Below are 17,276 nucleotides of genomic sequence, written 5' to 3' on the forward strand. Positions count from 1 at the left end.
TATAAGATAATAGTAGATTAATAATGTATAATAATGAAGATAATGTTTAAATGATTGTGATGTGCTCACTGTGTCAACGTCTCCCCCTTTTACACAACATGGATGTATCAGTGATGTCAATGCTTAAATAAACATTTTACTTTTTATGAGTAAAACAGTATTGGAATCTTTCAAACACCCAGGTCTGACTTTTTTGAGCACACCTATATTTAATATACACATATCAATACAATACCTGCAATCTATTGTGTTGTTGATGTGATGTTATCGGGGCCAGCGCCAGAACTAATCCGTTGGACGAGCATTTGATTTCAACTTCATTGTTTTTTTCAGGGAGGTGCTTTACTTTGACTCTATTTATCTCTATATAGTCCAACCTAATAGTATAGTTTTACCCAACCTGCAAATGTCATCTGTGCATACCCACCCCCTCCAACTTACTGTACATATCCTTTGTTTTTCTGTGTGATTTGAGTGTGATTTTGTGTGATTTGAAACCTGCTCGTGTAATTTGTAAATTGAATTTTTGTATTCCACCTTCTTACTCTTGTAGCACATCTTAGGAGCCGGCAGTAACATTTCACTGTACATTGTACCTGTACGATATGCACGTGACAAATAAAATTGACTTTGACTTTTGACTTTGAAAATTGACTTTGACTTTACAGTACAGCCTACTTTATTGAGATGTAAACGCACAATGTTTAGGACTACAATGGGTGGGATTGAATTCCTGTTGTTATAGAGTAAGAGCAATTCTACATTGTTTTTGTGCAACATTTCTAAGCAGCATTTCACTTGCTACCAAGCCACAACACTGGGGAAAAAACACTGCTCCTGCATCAGTTGTATCTAGGGAGCATAATTTACTTTGAAAGAGTGGACAGTCTGTGTCATGCGCACAAAGGAGGAAACTAGGGTCTGGGAGCAACTCAGGATACAGGCTTGGCTTTGTATACATGTTACGTAAGAGGACACAAGGGTTTCCAAGAACACAGGAAAGAAGTGCTGACATTCATTTGAACTCTTGGCAATCTCGCTAAAAACTCTCATTCATTCTCTCTCTCCTTGTCCAGTGATACTACTTCTAAAAACAGGACTTAAAGAAACAACTTGTTAATTCTCTACAGAACTGTGGGGTTTTCAGGCATAAAACTCTTTCAGTACAAATCTGATCCACTGTAAAGGTTTCTTTCAAATCAAAAGTAATTCACCATATTTTCTGCATGAATCGTATCTTTAATGGATGCTGTCCCACAAAGCCATTGTATGGTTCTCCATATTTGGGTCACCGGGACTGGACTTGCAGGTTGAACTCCTCCGGAGAGTATGTGAAGCCTAGCAAGCCCTCCAGGCTGGGCATCTGTCCAGGAGCAGGGGAGAAGGTGAACCTCTGGAGCAAGTTGGTTAAGAAGAGGAAGAGCTCCATCCGGGCTAATTGTTCCCCCAGACACGCTCTCTTCCCTGTGGGGGAAAAAACAGTTGAGCAGAGATAAGAATGAAAGTTAGCCCAAACCAAGTGTAGTTGTCAGTAGTTAGAGCTAGCATGGATGAACCACAGTGTTTAGAATTAGCATGAGCTATTAGCGTAATCATAGCCTTGGGGTTAGCATGGGCTTACAGTACCTGGGTTATCAATCTACCGTTTGTATTCTAGTCTTTGTTAAGATTAGCTTAGTATCAAAAAACACACAGTAATGGTCAGAGATAACAGGCATTTCATGTACTGATACGTTATCAATGTTCAGCCCTGTTGTTATTACAAAGTCCAGGGTGTTGCCATGTTGATGCATAGCATGAGCTATTAGAGTAATCATAGCCTTGGGGTTAGCATGGGCTTACAGTACCTGGGTTATCAATAAAAACACAAATCTTACAGAATCAATCATAAACTGAATTGAAAAGGAATGCTGCTGGAGGAGATTGTTTGGTTTCTCACCTGCTGAAAAAGGCAGGAAGGCCTCTCTTCTCCGGAACTGGCCTTTGGAATCCAGGAAGTGTCCGGGGTTGAAGGTGTCTGGGGTTTCCCACTCGTTCTTGTCAAGCAGCACAGAAGCGAGGTTTGTTGTGATGGATGTCCCCTGAACAGATGAGAGAGCCACTAGTAACCTCACTGTGATGTTGGCTACTGTATTGTAGATATCTTGCTCCACATAAAACCATTGACTTGGCAGGGACATTCTTTAGTACTTTAATAGCTTACTTTGGGTATAAAGTAGCCCCCCAATGTAGCATCTGTGCTGGCCATTTTGGGGAAGCCCAGGGGTACGATGTTGCCCAACCTCTGAGTCTCATGGATGACAGCGTCAGTGTAGGGCATGTTGGGTCTGTCGGCCATATTGGGCTGGCGGGACTGTCCAATCACGCTGTCTATCTCAGCCTGGACCTTCTCTGTGTGGTACAACAAACGGCTTTAAGTCAACATAATGATGTGTGCTGTGCGTTAAAAATGGGCCTCCATTTATTGATCTATCGATCTATCTATCACACTTTCAAAATATCAAGTTATCTATCACACAATCAAAATATCGAATTATCTATCTATCACACAGTCAACCTATCCATCTATCTATCTCGTGTGAAGTGGGAATTAATATTTCCTAAAAGAGGAACTGTCGTTCGGGATGTAGGTTCCGCCTGTGAGCCTTTTTTGACGCGCGTCTTACTTTAGCCAGTGTTGCGACCAGGCTAATTATATCTGACTCAGAAGGAGCTCAACCAAGCAGCGAATTATTTGAGCCACATTGATGGAACCGAACGCAAGCTAACATTATCGAGGCTTAGAACTTTATCGAGGCTTAGAAGATAATCGACCTTATTGGAATGGGCCCCTGGACAAGGTCTGACGATTAACAGATTAACAGATCAAAATCAAACAAATGATATTTAACATCAAACCGATCATCTATGAGGTATGCTAGTTCTTTCCTGTGTGTCTGTGTGTGTGTGTATGTATACAGATAGGAGAATATCTGTGTAACGGTTAATAATGAATATTATCAAGATTGTGTCACATAGAATTAGGATCTACTGTCATTACCCTGTTCCTACATTACATTTACATTTTTGGCAAAAGCAACAATAATACAAACAAACAATAATAATGTTGTGTCTGTGTGTATGAATTTATCATTATAGTCCATAATGCATCTAGTGGGACTTGTGCAGTTCCTTCCCATCCCATCTGGGCATCAAAGCTGTAATAAAAAAAGAAGACAGTACATTTAAAAAGATTGCCCACTGTTACCACCACACCATTATTATGAAATACTACTATGTTCATGAAATATAATTGTTAATACAATGACAATGACAAATACTTGAAGTGCTGGTGACGCACATCAAGGTCTCGCAACCTTTTCACCAAGCCGTGACACAATTAATGCAAAAAATATAAATCTCACCCGATCTACAGGGAGCGTACAGGGATGAGGTAGAGCAACTGAGCAAGCTGTGCAAGGTTAACAACCTGCTGCTAAACAAGTCAAAGACCCAGGAATTCATCGTAGACTTCAGGAGGAAAAAGTCAGAGATCCAGCCCCTGCTCATCGACGGAGAGAGCGTGGAGAGAGTCTCAACCCTCCGATTCCTGGGACATCACATGCGGGATGACCTGGCCTGGAAGGACAACACAAAAGGCACCATCAAGAGGGCACAACAGCGGCTATACACCCTGAGATGCCTCAGGAAAGAACACAACAAGCAGGAGATACTGGTGGCCTTCTACCGCGGCGCAGTGGAGAGCATCCTCACCTACGGCATCTGCAACTGGTTCTACAGCTGCACAACAGCGGAGAGAAACGCGCTACAGAGAGTCGTGAGAACAGCACAGAAGATCACCGGCGCCCCCCTCCCCTCTCTGGAAGAGCTGTACAACACACGCTGTCTCAGGAAGGCCTCCAAGATCTCCAGGGACCCGACCCACCCTGGGCACGTACACTTTATCAGGCTGCCCTCGAAAAGGAGGTACAGGACCCCGGCCGCTAAGACAAACAGACTGAAGAACTGCTTCTACCACAGGGCCGTCAAGGCCCTGAACACAGCAAAGGCCTAAGTTCTGGGCCCAGGACAGTCTGGACGGATTGTATGGCAGCTAGTGCTGAGGCACAAACATGTACATTTCAAGCCTGCAAACTGTGACACTTTAAATAACGTGAAAAAATACTTTTGTGCAATATGACAACCCTAGTTGACTATCTGTGCAGTATAGTACAGTGGATTGTGTACATAGCCTTTATATATGTAAACCAGCTCCTTACCTTCTTGTGTTTTTTATTCTTTTTCTAAAAGTTTTTTTTTTTTTTCCCTTTCCTAACACCAGGGGAGCCACCCCTCCTAAATTTCGTTGTTTGGTACCTGTACTGTAGCAATGACAATAAAGTCCATTAGATTCCATTCCATTCCATTCCATCTCTGCAGCCGTAACTCCAATATCTCCACTCACACCTTCCCAGCCATTGCTCGTACATACAAGGCCAACGTTTCACCGCTGAGCTCTATCCACCCGTTCTCTGCAACACGTTCATTTTGTCGGCTTCTAGATCTAATCGTCCTCGTCGACCCAGGTCACCCAAACCTTCCACTCCCCAGGGATCCCATTGTCTCTCTTTCTCGAGGCAAAACCTCTTTTCATGATCTTCCGTTTATCAGTCTGACATTTAAAGTCACATACAGCTGATTACCCTCTATTACACAACTAATCTGAAATTGCAACAAGCTTTTGATCATCTTCAAAGGGCGTTTAAAGAACTTAAATTGGTTTTAAATGCTAGCAAAACAAAAGTCATGTTTTTTACTAAGTCTAGAAATATTGATGTTGTGTACATACATCTACTGATGCCTCTGGACACATCTTCAGTGATGTTCCTGGAATCATCGGGCGTTTCGGGTCTTTCAACATCATACACCCTCCTCCAGGTGACCCAGCCGGGGCTGATCAGACCCCAGCTTGTGTCCAGATGGCTAACTAGCTACCATGACTCCATGGCTCTCCTCTTTTGAGCCACAGCCATCTAGAGGCTCTCTCTGCCGCATTGGTGGTACTGCGGATGGCTCTCCTCTTTCTCTCTCCATCGATGCCCAAACTGCTGAAGGCTCTGGCCAAGGAACGGGCTGCAAATCCTCTGCAACCAACCTCTACTGGGAAACACCTCGCTCTCCAACCAGCCTGCTGGCAGTCACTGACCAGTCCCGCGTACTTGGAGAGCTTCCTCTCAAAGGCTTCTTCCAAGCGGTCTTCCCACGGGACTGTCAGTTCCAGCAGCACTGCTTGCCTGGTGGACTCAGACAAGAGAACAATGTCTGGTCGCAGGGTGGTGACTACAATGTGGCTGGGGAACTTCAGCTGATGTTCAAGGTCAACCAACAGCTGCCAGTCTCTTGCAGAGGTCAAGATGCCTGCAGATGTTTTCCTGGCAGGGGTTGGCTGCTCCCCAGCTCTGACAAAGGCGATGGTTTTCTTGGAGGGTCGGAACTGCTTTGCCCACACAAGTCCTGCGCTGATGGCTTCAGCAATGGTCTTCAGGACTTGGTCATGCCTCCACCTGTACCGTCCATCTCCAAGGGCCCTTGTACAGCAGCTGAGGATGTGTTCCAGGGTTCCTCGCTTGGAACACAGTTGGCATGCTGGTGTCTCTGCTATGCCCCATGTGTGCAGATTTGACGGGCTTGGAAGCACATCATAGACTGCCTGGATGAGGAATTTGATGCGGTGAGGCTCGGCTTTCCAAAGCTCAGCCCAGGTCACCTTCCTCTCAATTGCATTCTCCCATCTCGTCCAAGCTCCCTGTTGCTTCATTCCCACTGCCTTGCAGGTTCTTGTCTCCTCCACTGCTGCTCTCACCTCCTCCTGAACAAGGCGGCGCTTTTCCTTCCCCCTGGTGTTCATTTGGGGAGTTGGAAAGGATCCAAGCCCAGCTCGACCTCGTGTGACCACTCCCACCAAGCTCCTGTGACGCAGCCTCGCCTCTGCCTCTTGAACAGCTTCCTCTGCCCTCCACTTCCTGCCAGTCCTCACTTGGATCCCTGCATTAGCCACCTTCGGATCACTTGAGTCCCTGTACTGAACCACTTCTCTGGCTCTTGTCACCTTGAATTCCTCCTCCAAGGATTTGAAGGGAAGTTGCAGTTTGTTGGTGTTCCCATAGAGTGCGGTGCTGCTCAAACTCCTTGGTAATCCAAGCCATCTCCGGAGGTGGTTGCTGACCCTCCTCTCTAAGGTCTCCACTGTTGAGATAGGGACCGCATAGACAAGGAGGGGCCACAGGATCCTGGGAAGAATGCCATGTTGGTAAACCCAGGCTTTAAACTTCCCGGGTAGGCCTGACTTGTCCACGGATTTCAGCCAGCCATCCAACTCAGTGCAGGTCGACTGGATGGATATTGTGTCTCTCAGAGAGCAGTCAAAAACCTTGCCCAAGCTCTTGACTGGCTTCTCTGTGATAGTTGGGATGGCTGTGCCTGTGATGGTAAACCGGAACTTGTCCTCCACTTTCCCTTTCCTCAGCACCATCGATCTTGATTTGGCGGGTTTGAAACGCATCCGGGCCCACTCCACTAGCTTTTCGAGTCCCTTCAGAATCCACCGGCAGCCTGGGACTGATTCTGTCGTGACTGTGAGGTCATCCATGAATGCCCTGATGGGTGGTTGCCGTTGTCCGGAATTCGTTCGGGGCCCTCTGCACTCTGGCTCAGCAGACTTGGTGAGCATGTTCATGGCTAGGGAGAACAGTGTCACAGAGATAGTGCACCCTGTGATGATACCGATCTCCACCTTGTGCCAACTGGATGTTATTGCTCCTGAAGAGACCCTCATCCTGAAGTTGCTGTAGTAATCAGCGATGAGGTCTCTACACCTGCTGGGGACATGATGCTTCGTCAAGGTGAACTGAACCAGCTTGTGTGGAATGGAGCCGAATGCATTTGCCAGGTCAAGCCACAACACTGACAGGTTGCCTTTGTTCTCTCGGGCCTCCCGAATGAGCTGTGTCACCACGCCGGTATGCTCCAGACACCCTGGCATTCCTGACACACCGCCCTTCTGGACGGATGTATCGATGTAGGTGTTCTTTGCCAGGTAGGTACACAGCCGTCTGGAAACAGTGCTGAAGAAAACCTTTGCCTCAACACACAGCAGGGAGATGATGCGGAACTGGTCTAGCTGAGTGGAGTTTTCCTCCTTCGGGATCCAAACCCCTTCAGCCACTCTCCATTGTTCAGGTATCCTCCCCCTTCTCCAGAAGACTCGCAGGATTTTCCACAGACGCAGCAGGAGTTTGGGACAGTTCTTGTACACTTTGTATGAAGTGCCACTCGGTCCTGGAGCAGAGCTTGCCCTTGCTTTGCGGACAACCTCCCTGACTTCCTTCAGCTGCAGCTCCGACATGTCGAATTGCTCTTCCAGTTCAGGGGGGTCTATGAGGATGTTGCACTCTCCCAACTTCTGCTCTCTTGCGGGATCGCTGTACGTCTGCTTCAGATGATCGTCTATCTCTTCCTGCGAGGGGGCCAGTTTGCCACTGCGCTTCTGCCCGAGCAAATCCTTCATGAACTTGAAGGGGTTGGCTATGAATGCAGCACGTTTACGTGCCCTCTCACGCCGCCGCCTCCGATGCCACTCAGCCCGGCGGAGAATCCTGATTTTTTTCCGTAGGATGCACATTAGCTGGGCCAGGCCAGTGCGTTCCTCCTCTCCTGCCACCTTGTACTGGGACTTCAGCGCTTTCATCTCCTGCCTGATGTTATGGATCTTTGCAGCTCTTTGGTTCTTTACGTAAGATGTTCCTAGGCTTTTCTTCTCCTCCACGCCAAACCGTTCAGCTGCAATGCTGACAATGATTGTTGTCATCGCCTGTAGCTTCCTGTCAGCCTCGCCCTTCACCGTTACCTCCAGAATTTGGTCGACATCGTCATCGAACTGCTTCCACAGTGAAGTCATGCTAGCTGCTGGCCATTTGATCCGCCTCCGGTCGGACTTGATGCTCGAGGGGTTAGACTGCAACACTTGGAGATTCTGGGCACTATGGGGTGACTCCGGGCCTGGCACCTCCTGCGTCTCACCAGGTTGAACACCTGTGCGTTGTGTTGCTTCTACTCCTAACGGGCATTTCATCCTCGCTCGGTGGATCTTTAAGCCATGGATGTTCTTGCAGATTTTACCGCATGTACACTGCTTGCTCATAGTCGTTTGTCCATTATCTAAGTCTGTTGCCGTTGTGTCCGTCCGACTGGGGTGCTCATCCTCCCCCCCTCTCGGGCACCCCTGGGGGTATTTTTCCATTAAGTTCATCGTAGCTTTTTTTGGGGTCCTCCTCTCAGAGGACACAGATTGGGTTGCCAGCCCGTTCTGCCCCCGGTCGCCGTCTCTCCGAGCTGTCACTGACTCTCCAGTAGTCACCACACTCTTCATGGTTGTCATCCAGTCTTTCCTGGCTGTCACTGATGACTCAGGGGGTTCGCTGTGTACATACATCTACTGATGCCTCTGGACACATCTTCAGTGATGTTCCTGGAATCATCGGGCGTTTCGGGTCTTTCAACATCATACACCCTCCTCCAGGTGACCCAGCCGGGGCTGATCAGACCCCAGCTTGTGTCCAGATGGCTAACTAGCTACCATGACTCCATGGCTCTCCTCTTTTGAGCCACAGCCATCTAGAGGCTCTCTCTGCCGCATTGGTGGTACTGCGGATGGCTCTCCTCTTTCTCTTTTCATCGATGCCCAAACTGCTGAAGGCTCTGGCCAAGGAACGGGCTGCAAATCCTCTGCAACCAACCTCTACTGGGAAACACCTCGCTCTCCAACCAGCCTGCTGGCAGTCACTGACCAGTCCCGCGTACTTGGAGAGCTTCCTCTCAAAGGCTTCTTCCAAGCGGTCTTCCCACGGGACTGTCAGTTGCAGCAGCACTGCTTGCCTGGTGGACTCAGACAAGAGAACAATGTCTGGTCGCAGGGTGGTGACTACAATGTGGCTGGGGAACTTCAGCTGATGTTCAAGGTCAACCAACAGCTGCCAGTCTCTTGCAGAGGTCAAGATGCCTGCAGATGTTTTCCTGGCAGGGGTTGGCTGCTCCCCAGCTCTGACAAAGGCGATGGTTTTCTTGGAGGGTCGGAACTGCTTTGCCCACACAAGTCCTGCGCTGATGGCTTCAGCAATGGTCTTCAGGACTTGGTCATGCCTCCACCTGTACCGTCCATCTCCAAGGGCCCTTGTACAGCAGCTGAGGATGTGTTCCAGGGTTCCTCGCTTGGAACACAGTTGGCATGCTGGTGTCTCTGCTATGCCCCATGTGTGCAGATTTGACGGGCTTGGAAGCACATCATAGACTGCCTGGATGAGGAATTTGATGCGGTGAGGCTCGGCTTTCCAAAGCTCAGCCCAGGTCACCTTCCTCTCAATTGCATTCTCCCATCTCGTCCAAGCTCCCTGTTGCTTCATTCCCACTGCCTTGCAGGTTCTTGTCTCCTCCACTGCTGCTCTCACCTCCTCCTGAACAAGGCGGCGCTTTTCCTTCCCCCTGGTGTTCATTTGGGGAGTTGGAAAGGATCCAAGCCCAGCTCGACCTCGTGTGACCACTCCCACCAAGCTCCTGTGACGCAGCCTCGCCTCTGCCTCTTGAACAGCTTCCTCTGCCCTCCACTTCCTGCCAGTCCTCACTTGGATCCCTGCATTAGCCACCTTCGGATCACTTGAGTCCCTGTACTGAACCACTTCTCTGGCTCTTGTCACCTTGAATTCCTCCTCCAAGGATTTGAAGGGAAGTTGCAGTTTGTTGGTGTTCCCATAGAGTGCGGTGCTGCTCAAACTCCTTGGTAATCCAAGCCATCTCCGGAGGTGGTTGCTGACCCTCCTCTCTAAGGTCTCCACTGTTGAGATAGGGACCGCATAGACAAGGAGGGGCCACAGGATCCTGGGAAGAATGCCATGTTGGTAAACCCAGGCTTTAAACTTCCCGGGTAGGCCTGACTTGTCCACGGATTTCAGCCAGCCATCCAACTCAGTGCAGGTCGACTGGATGGATATTGTGTCTCTCAGAGAGCAGTCAAAAACCTTGCCCAAGCTCTTGACTGGCTTCTCTGTGATAGTTGGGATGGCTGTGCCTGTGATGGTAAACCGGAACTTGTCCTCCACTTTCCCTTTCCTCAGCACCATCGATCTTGATTTGGCGGGTTTGAAACGCATCCGGGCCCACTCCACTAGCTTTTCGAGTCCCTTCAGAATCCACCGGCAGCCTGGGACTGATTCTGTCGTGACTGTGAGGTCATCCATGAATGCCCTGATGGGTGGTTGCCGTTGTCCGGAATTCGTTCGGGGCCCTCTGCACTCTGGCTCAGCAGACTTGGTGAGCATGTTCATGGCTAGGGAGAACAGTGTCACAGAGATAGTGCACCCTGTGATGATACCGATCTCCACCTTGTGCCAACTGGATGTTATTGCTCCTGAAGAGACCCTCATCCTGAAGTTGCTGTAGTAATCAGCGATGAGGTCTCTACACCTGCTGGGGACATGATGCTTCGTCAAGGTGAACTGAACCAGCTTGTGTGGAATGGAGCCGAATGCATTTGCCAGGTCAAGCCACAACACTGACAGGTTGCCTTTGTTCTCTCGGGCCTCCCGAATGAGCTGTGTCACCACGCCGGTATGCTCCAGACACCCTGGCATTCCTGACACACCGCCCTTCTGGACGGATGTATCGATGTAGGTGTTCTTTGCCAGGTAGGTACACAGCCGTCTGGAAACAGTGCTGAAGAAAACCTTTGCCTCAACACACAGCAGGGAGATGATGCGGAACTGGTCTAGCTGAGTGGAGTTTTCCTCCTTCGGGATCCAAACCCCTTCAGCCACTCTCCATTGTTCAGGTATCCTCCCCCTTCTCCAGAAGACTCGCAGGATTTTCCACAGACGCAGCAGGAGTTTGGGACAGTTCTTGTACACTTTGTATGAAGTGCCACTCGGTCCTGGAGCAGAGCTTGCCCTTGCTTTGCGGACAACCTCCCTGACTTCCTTCAGCTGCAGCTCCGACATGTCGAATTGCTCTTCCAGTTCAGGGGGGTCTATGAGGATGTTGCACTCTCCCAACTTCTGCTCTCTTGCGGGATCGCTGTACGTCTGCTTCAGATGATCGTCTATCTCTTCCTGCGAGGGGGCCAGTTTGCCACTGCGCTTCTGCCCGAGCAAATCCTTCATGAACTTGAAGGGGTTGGCTATGAATGCAGCACGTTTACGTGCCCTCTCACGCCGCCGCCTCCGATGCCACTCAGCCCGGCGGAGAATCCTGATTTTTTTCCGTAGGATGCACATTAGCTGGGCCAGGCCAGTGCGTTCCTCCTCTCCTGCCACCTTGTACTGGGACTTCAGCGCTTTCATCTCCTGCCTGATGTTATGGATCTTTGCAGCTCTTTGGTTCTTTACGTAAGATGTTCCTAGGCTTTTCTTCTCCTCCACGCCAAACCGTTCAGCTGCAATGCTGACAATGATTGTTGTCATCGCCTGTAGCTTCCTGTCAGCCTCGCCCTTCACCGTTACCTCCAGAATTTGGTCGACATCGTCATCGAACTGCTTCCACAGTGAAGTCATGCTAGCTGCTGGCCATTTGATCCGCCTCCGGTCGGACTTGATGCTCGAGGGGTTAGACTGCAACACTTGGAGATTCTGGGCACTATGGGGTGACTCCGGGCCTGGCACCTCCTGCGTCTCACCAGGTTGAACACCTGTGCGTTGTGTTGCTTCTACTCCTAACGGGCATTTCATCCTCGCTCGGTGGATCTTTAAGCCATGGATGTTCTTGCAGATTTTACCGCATGTACACTGCTTGCTCATAGTCGTTTGTCCATTATCTAAGTCTGTTGCCGTTGTGTCCGTCCGACTGGGGTGCTCATCCTCCCCCCCTCTCGGGCACCCCTGGGGGTATTTTTCCATTAAGTTCATCGTAGCTTTTTTTGGGGTCCTCCTCTCAGAGGACACAGATTGGGTTGCCAGCCCGTTCTGCCCCCGGTCGCCGTCTCTCCGAGCTGTCACTGACTCTCCAGTAGTCACCACACTCTTCATGGTTGTCATCCAGTCTTTCCTGGCTGTCACTGATGACTCAGGGGGTTCGCTGTGTACATACATCTACTGATGCCTCTGGACACATCTTCAGTGATGTTCCTGGAATCATCGGGCGTTTCGGGTCTTTCAACATCATACACCCTCCTCCAGGTGACCCAGCCGGGGCTGATCAGACCCCAGCTTGTGTCCAGATGGCTAACTAGCTACCATGACTCCATGGCTCTCCTCTTTTGAGCCACAGCCATCTAGAGGCTCTCTCTGCCGCATTGGTGGTACTGCGGATGGCTCTCCTCTTTCTCTTTTCATCGATGCCCAAACTGCTGAAGGCTCTGGCCAAGGAACGGGCTGCAAATCCTCTGCAACCAACCTCTACTGGGAAACACCTCGCTCTCCAACCAGCCTGCTGGCAGTCACTGACCAGTCCCGCGTACTTGGAGAGCTTCCTCTCAAAGGCTTCTTCCAAGCGGTCTTCCCACGGGACTGTCAGTTGCAGCAGCACTGCTTGCCTGGTGGACTCAGACAAGAGAACAATGTCTGGTCGCAGGGTGGTGACTACAATGTGGCTGGGGAACTTCAGCTGATGTTCAAGGTCAACCAACAGCTGCCAGTCTCTTGCAGAGGTCAAGATGCCTGCAGATGTTTTCCTGGCAGGGGTTGGCTGCTCCCCAGCTCTGACAAAGGCGATGGTTTTCTTGGAGGGTCGGAACTGCTTTGCCCACACAAGTCCTGCGCTGATGGCTTCAGCAATGGTCTTCAGGACTTGGTCATGCCTCCACCTGTACCGTCCATCTCCAAGGGCCCTTGTACAGCAGCTGAGGATGTGTTCCAGGGTTCCTCGCTTGGAACACAGTTGGCATGCTGGTGTCTCTGCTATGCCCCATGTGTGCAGATTTGACGGGCTTGGAAGCACATCATAGACTGCCTGGATGAGGAATTTGATGCGGTGAGGCTCGGCTTTCCAAAGCTCAGCCCAGGTCACCTTCCTCTCAATTGCATTCTCCCATCTCGTCCAAGCTCCCTGTTGCTTCATTCCCACTGCCTTGCAGGTTCTTGTCTCCTCCACTGCTGCTCTCACCTCCTCCTGAACAAGGCGGCGCTTTTCCTTCCCCCTGGTGTTCATTTGGGGAGTTGGAAAGGATCCAAGCCCAGCTCGACCTCGTGTGACCACTCCCACCAAGCTCCTGTGACGCAGCCTCGCCTCTGCCTCTTGAACAGCTTCCTCTGCCCTCCACTTCCTGCCAGTCCTCACTTGGATCCCTGCATTAGCCACCTTCGGATCACTTGAGTCCCTGTACTGAACCACTTCTCTGGCTCTTGTCACCTTGATGTTAATAGCTTCCAAATGTCCTTATCAAATGGCTCCATACTAGAGCGAGTCAAGGAGTATAAGTACCTTGGTTTATGGATTGATGAAAAATTAACTTTTAAACATCATGTTGATATTGTCCTCCAAACTACGTCAGAAGATTGGCTTTCTCTACAGAAATCGCAGTAACTTCCCGCCGAGCTGTAGAAAGAGAGTAATTGAATCTGTTTTTATGTCTGTACTGGACTATGGAGACGTGATCTATCGTCACGCGGCTGTCACTACCTTAAAGGCTCTGGATTCGGTATACCACTCTGCACTCAGATTCATCACTCAAGACAAATATAACACTCACCACTGTGTCTTATATGATAAGGTTGGCTGGACATCTCTCGCAGCCCGCCGAGATTATCACTGGTATCAATTTATATTTAAGGGGATTTCAGGCAAACTCCCCCCCTATATCACTTCCCTGTTGGACTGGAATGTTTCTTCCTATCAAACACGCTCCAGCGAGTGGTTGGTTTGTACGGTCCCTCAAATGTCTACTAAGCTGGGTAGGACAGCCTACGCTTATGATGCTGCTAATACTTGGAACTCTATTCAGAATTCTCTGAAACTGGTCACTCTCCCATCAATCATTGATTTTAAGAACTTGGTTTTTCCCCTCTGTGTCACTTCTTGTAACTGTTTTTAAATTATGTTGTACATTTCTTAGTAATGTTTTTTGTTTGTTTTATATTTTGGTTTGATTTCTATTCTGTTTATGACTTGTATTGTTGGTTCTCTTTTGTTCACTCGTTGCTGCTGTAAATGAGGGCAACCTCAGTAACTTACGAGTTTAAATAAAGGTTTGAATTGATTTTTAAAAAAAATATCAAATACAAAAACACAAATGAAAACATCATACATACAACAGACCAGACTCACCCTTCATGTTAGTTGGGAAATATACTTGCTTAACCTGAATAGTTAGGCCTTCTCTGAAGGGGCTCCTTTTCCCCCACAATGATAAAGTGTGACCTGTACAGGCTATATACTACCTTTGACTGATACATGTCACATCTGCCTGTACTGTTGATGAGTGTACTCAGATTCATGGGGCGTCTTATTTACACAGATGTAAAGTTCTCTCTTTTCACATGTTTCTATTGAGACTGATGTCACAGCGTGTTGATGCTGTGCTGCTCTGTCCTTCTCTCCAGCTGGCTGAGGAGTATGGTCCCGTGTTCAGCCTGAGGAAGGGCAGTACCAGGATGGTGTTTATATCCGGCTTCAAGATGGTGAAGGAAGCTCTGGTCAACCAGATGGACTGCTTCATTGACCGCCCCATCGTTCCATGTTCCATTCAAAGGGCTTGGTGACTGAGTGAATGAGTGAGTTAGTGAGTGAGTTAGTGAGTAAGTGGTATCACTTGTTGTTGTATGTCCTTTACATCGACATACAGGATGCATCTCCATTCACTGTCTAAATTGGAACCCTCTCGGTAAGTAAACTTCTACTATTTAGCTTTCAGACATTTTGTCTTATCAGATTAGTTTTGTATATAAATGAGAGGAGATGGAGATATATACAGTTACAATCAAAATTATTCAACGCCCTATTGCATTTTAGGCCATATCCACACTGAGACATATAGTCCTTGGGCCAAACCCCCAAATTGAACATTTCATTACCAAATTCTGGGCAAATCCTAGATGTGATTTTCTTATTCCTATACATCCCTAGATTATGTTTTGATATGATAGACCTTTTGGTTTGGCAGCTTATTAGTAGTTATCACCTCGTAAAGGTACGGAGTGCTTTTTTCAAAACCAGAGTTTTGCCTAGAAAAGTCCCCTGCCATATATTGCTCCCCTTCGTATGATTCGCGCCTAGCTGTGCTGTGGTTGTGATAGAGACATGAGCCCTTTCGTGTTCTTTATGCGCCCGAGTCTCCTAAACACGTAGAGACCAACCCCGAGTCCATCAGAGATTCCTAGGATGAGCTATGGTAACTTTCCCGCACATACCCCCTACCGATGAATGCCTAACTTTTGCGGTTTTCCGGAGGTATTGTGCGGTAGGTGCGGGAAAGTTACCATAGCTCAGCGTAGGAAGCTCTGATCGACTCGGGGTTGATCTCTACGTGTTCAGGAGACTCAGGCGCATAAAGGACATCTGGCTCATGTCTCTATCACAAGCACAGCCCGAGCTATGCGCGACTGACGCGAAGGGGAGCAGAATATGGCAGGGGACTTGTGGACCCGAATGCAGGACACTGAGGCGGAGTCAGATGAAAGGTCAAACCCATGGATGGGTACATTTATTGTTTTCTGAATTTGTATGTTTAAATATACAAATGATACATGATCTACTTAAAATATTTCCATAACTTTCCAGAATAGAAATCTAATCAGTAAAAAAAGATCTAAAACTAATCTAAGCAAGCCTTTAGAATATGGATAATAAAACATACAATACATAGCATAACATAAAATAAAATAAAATCTTACTATACTCCTCTTACTGTATGGTCTTTATATAATGTACGTAAAGCACTTTGAATTGTCCTTGTCGTATGAAATGTGCGATACAAATAAACTTGCCTTGCCTAAACCCTTTTGGAAGGTTTTGTTTATGTCCAGGTTTCACATATCTCTGTAGTTACATGTTCAGTGAGCGAGTCTAGTTGCTGGTGACCGCTAGGACCATAGGCAGATGCCTTGTTGGTAAGTAATTTGTTCAAAGTGCTTAAAAAAAATAAAGTGTGTGTTTACCTCCTCAAATAAATTAACTTAGCCCCAGCCAGATCCATATTTAGAGGTAAGTTACCTCAGGTAACTTTAGCTAGCAAGCTAGTTTAGAGTTAGTGGTAATGTATATCTAGCTGGTTAGATAACTAAGCGACCTTGGGTTCCCTGAAAGGTGCTATATAAATGCAAGTTATTATTATTATTATTATTATTATTATTATTATAACTAGCTAGCTAGTTTTTTCCACCATAAATCATCTCCTGAAGCCACAACCATCTCCCACTACTGAGGCTACAGAGCAGCGATGTAACAGCTTCATTGACTTTTTCAGATCCAAGGTCAACAACATTCGCTCTCTGATGCCCAGCTCTTCCTCTCTGTCTCCCTCTGCTAACCCCTCGCCTGGAAGTTTGCCATCTCTCCCATGTTTCACAGAGGTTCAACAGAGCCACATTATGGAAATCCTTAGAGGAATGAAATCATGCAGTTGCGCCCTGGACCCCATTCCCACTGCTCTGCTCAAGTCATACGCCAACCTTGCCTTCCTGTCCAAGGTGCTAGTGAAGGAAGTTGCTTCCCAACTCCAGGATCACCTCAAACACAACAACCTGTTTGAAAGATTTCAGTCAGGCTTTCGCTCAGCCCACAGTACAGAAACGGCTATGCTAAGGGTGACGAATGAACTGCTGATGACATCCTCCTGGACTTGACAGCAGCATTTGACATGGTGGATCACACTATCCTCCTAGAGCGCCTCCACACCACCATTGGACTCTCAGACTCTGCACTGAAGTGGTTTCAGTCCTATCTCTCTGGCAGGACTGAATACGTCTCACTGGGAGGATGCAAGTCCAGACTTCTCCCTGTTACCTGTGGTGTTCCACAGGGGTCGGTTCTCGGCCCCATCCTCTTCATCACCTACATGCTCCCCCTCGGTCGTGTCATCACCAGATATGGGATGTCTTTCCATTGTTATTCTGATGACACACAGCTCTACATTAAAACTGCCCCAAGCCCCTCTGCAGCCATGTCATGTCTCACCAACTGTCTTGAGGAGATAAAGGCATGGATGAACAACAACTTCCTTCAGTTAAACAGTAACAAATCCGAAGCTCTTCTTGTTGGCACCCCACACCAGGTTCAGTCTTCGCCCATATCACAGCTCACCTTCGAGGGTCAAGTCATCC

At 48.3% G+C, this 17,276-nt stretch overlaps 1 protein-coding gene across 1 annotated transcript; it reads right to left on the reverse strand.

Moving 5' to 3' along the window:
- Positions 1-591: 591 nt before the first annotated feature.
- On the reverse strand, positions 592-13,722 carry LOC308162206 (cytochrome P450 2K1-like). Its single transcript, XM_080536326.1, has 4 exons — positions 13,709-13,722; positions 2,204-2,391; positions 1,940-2,081; positions 592-1,464 (listed from the first exon to the last, which is right to left on the reverse strand). The coding sequence occupies exons 2-4, from the start codon at positions 2,336-2,338 to the stop codon at positions 1,289-1,291; spliced, it is 453 nt and encodes a 150-aa protein (XP_080392452.1). The 5' UTR covers positions 2,339-2,391; positions 13,709-13,722; the 3' UTR covers positions 592-1,288.
- Between the last annotated feature and the right edge of the window lie 3,554 nt (positions 13,723-17,276).

Source organism: Nansenia antarctica (genome assembly GCF_963989245.1).
Source record: "Nansenia antarctica genome assembly, chromosome: 7".
Classification (NCBI taxonomy): domain Eukaryota; kingdom Metazoa; phylum Chordata; class Actinopteri; order Argentiniformes; family Microstomatidae; genus Nansenia; species Nansenia antarctica.

Coding starts and splice junctions, on each gene's coding strand:
- LOC308162206 (XM_080536326.1), bottom strand. CDS start 2,338: ATGGCCGACAGACCCAACATGCCCTACACTGACGCTGTCATCCATGAG. Junction 2,082..2,203: donor GGGGCTACTTTATACCCAAA/GTAAGCTATTAA, acceptor TCATCTGTTCAG/GGGACATCCATCACAACAAA. Junction 1,465..1,939: donor CTTCCTGCCTTTTTCAGCAG/GTGAGAAACCAA, acceptor TTTCCCCCACAG/GGAAGAGAGCGTGTCTGGGG.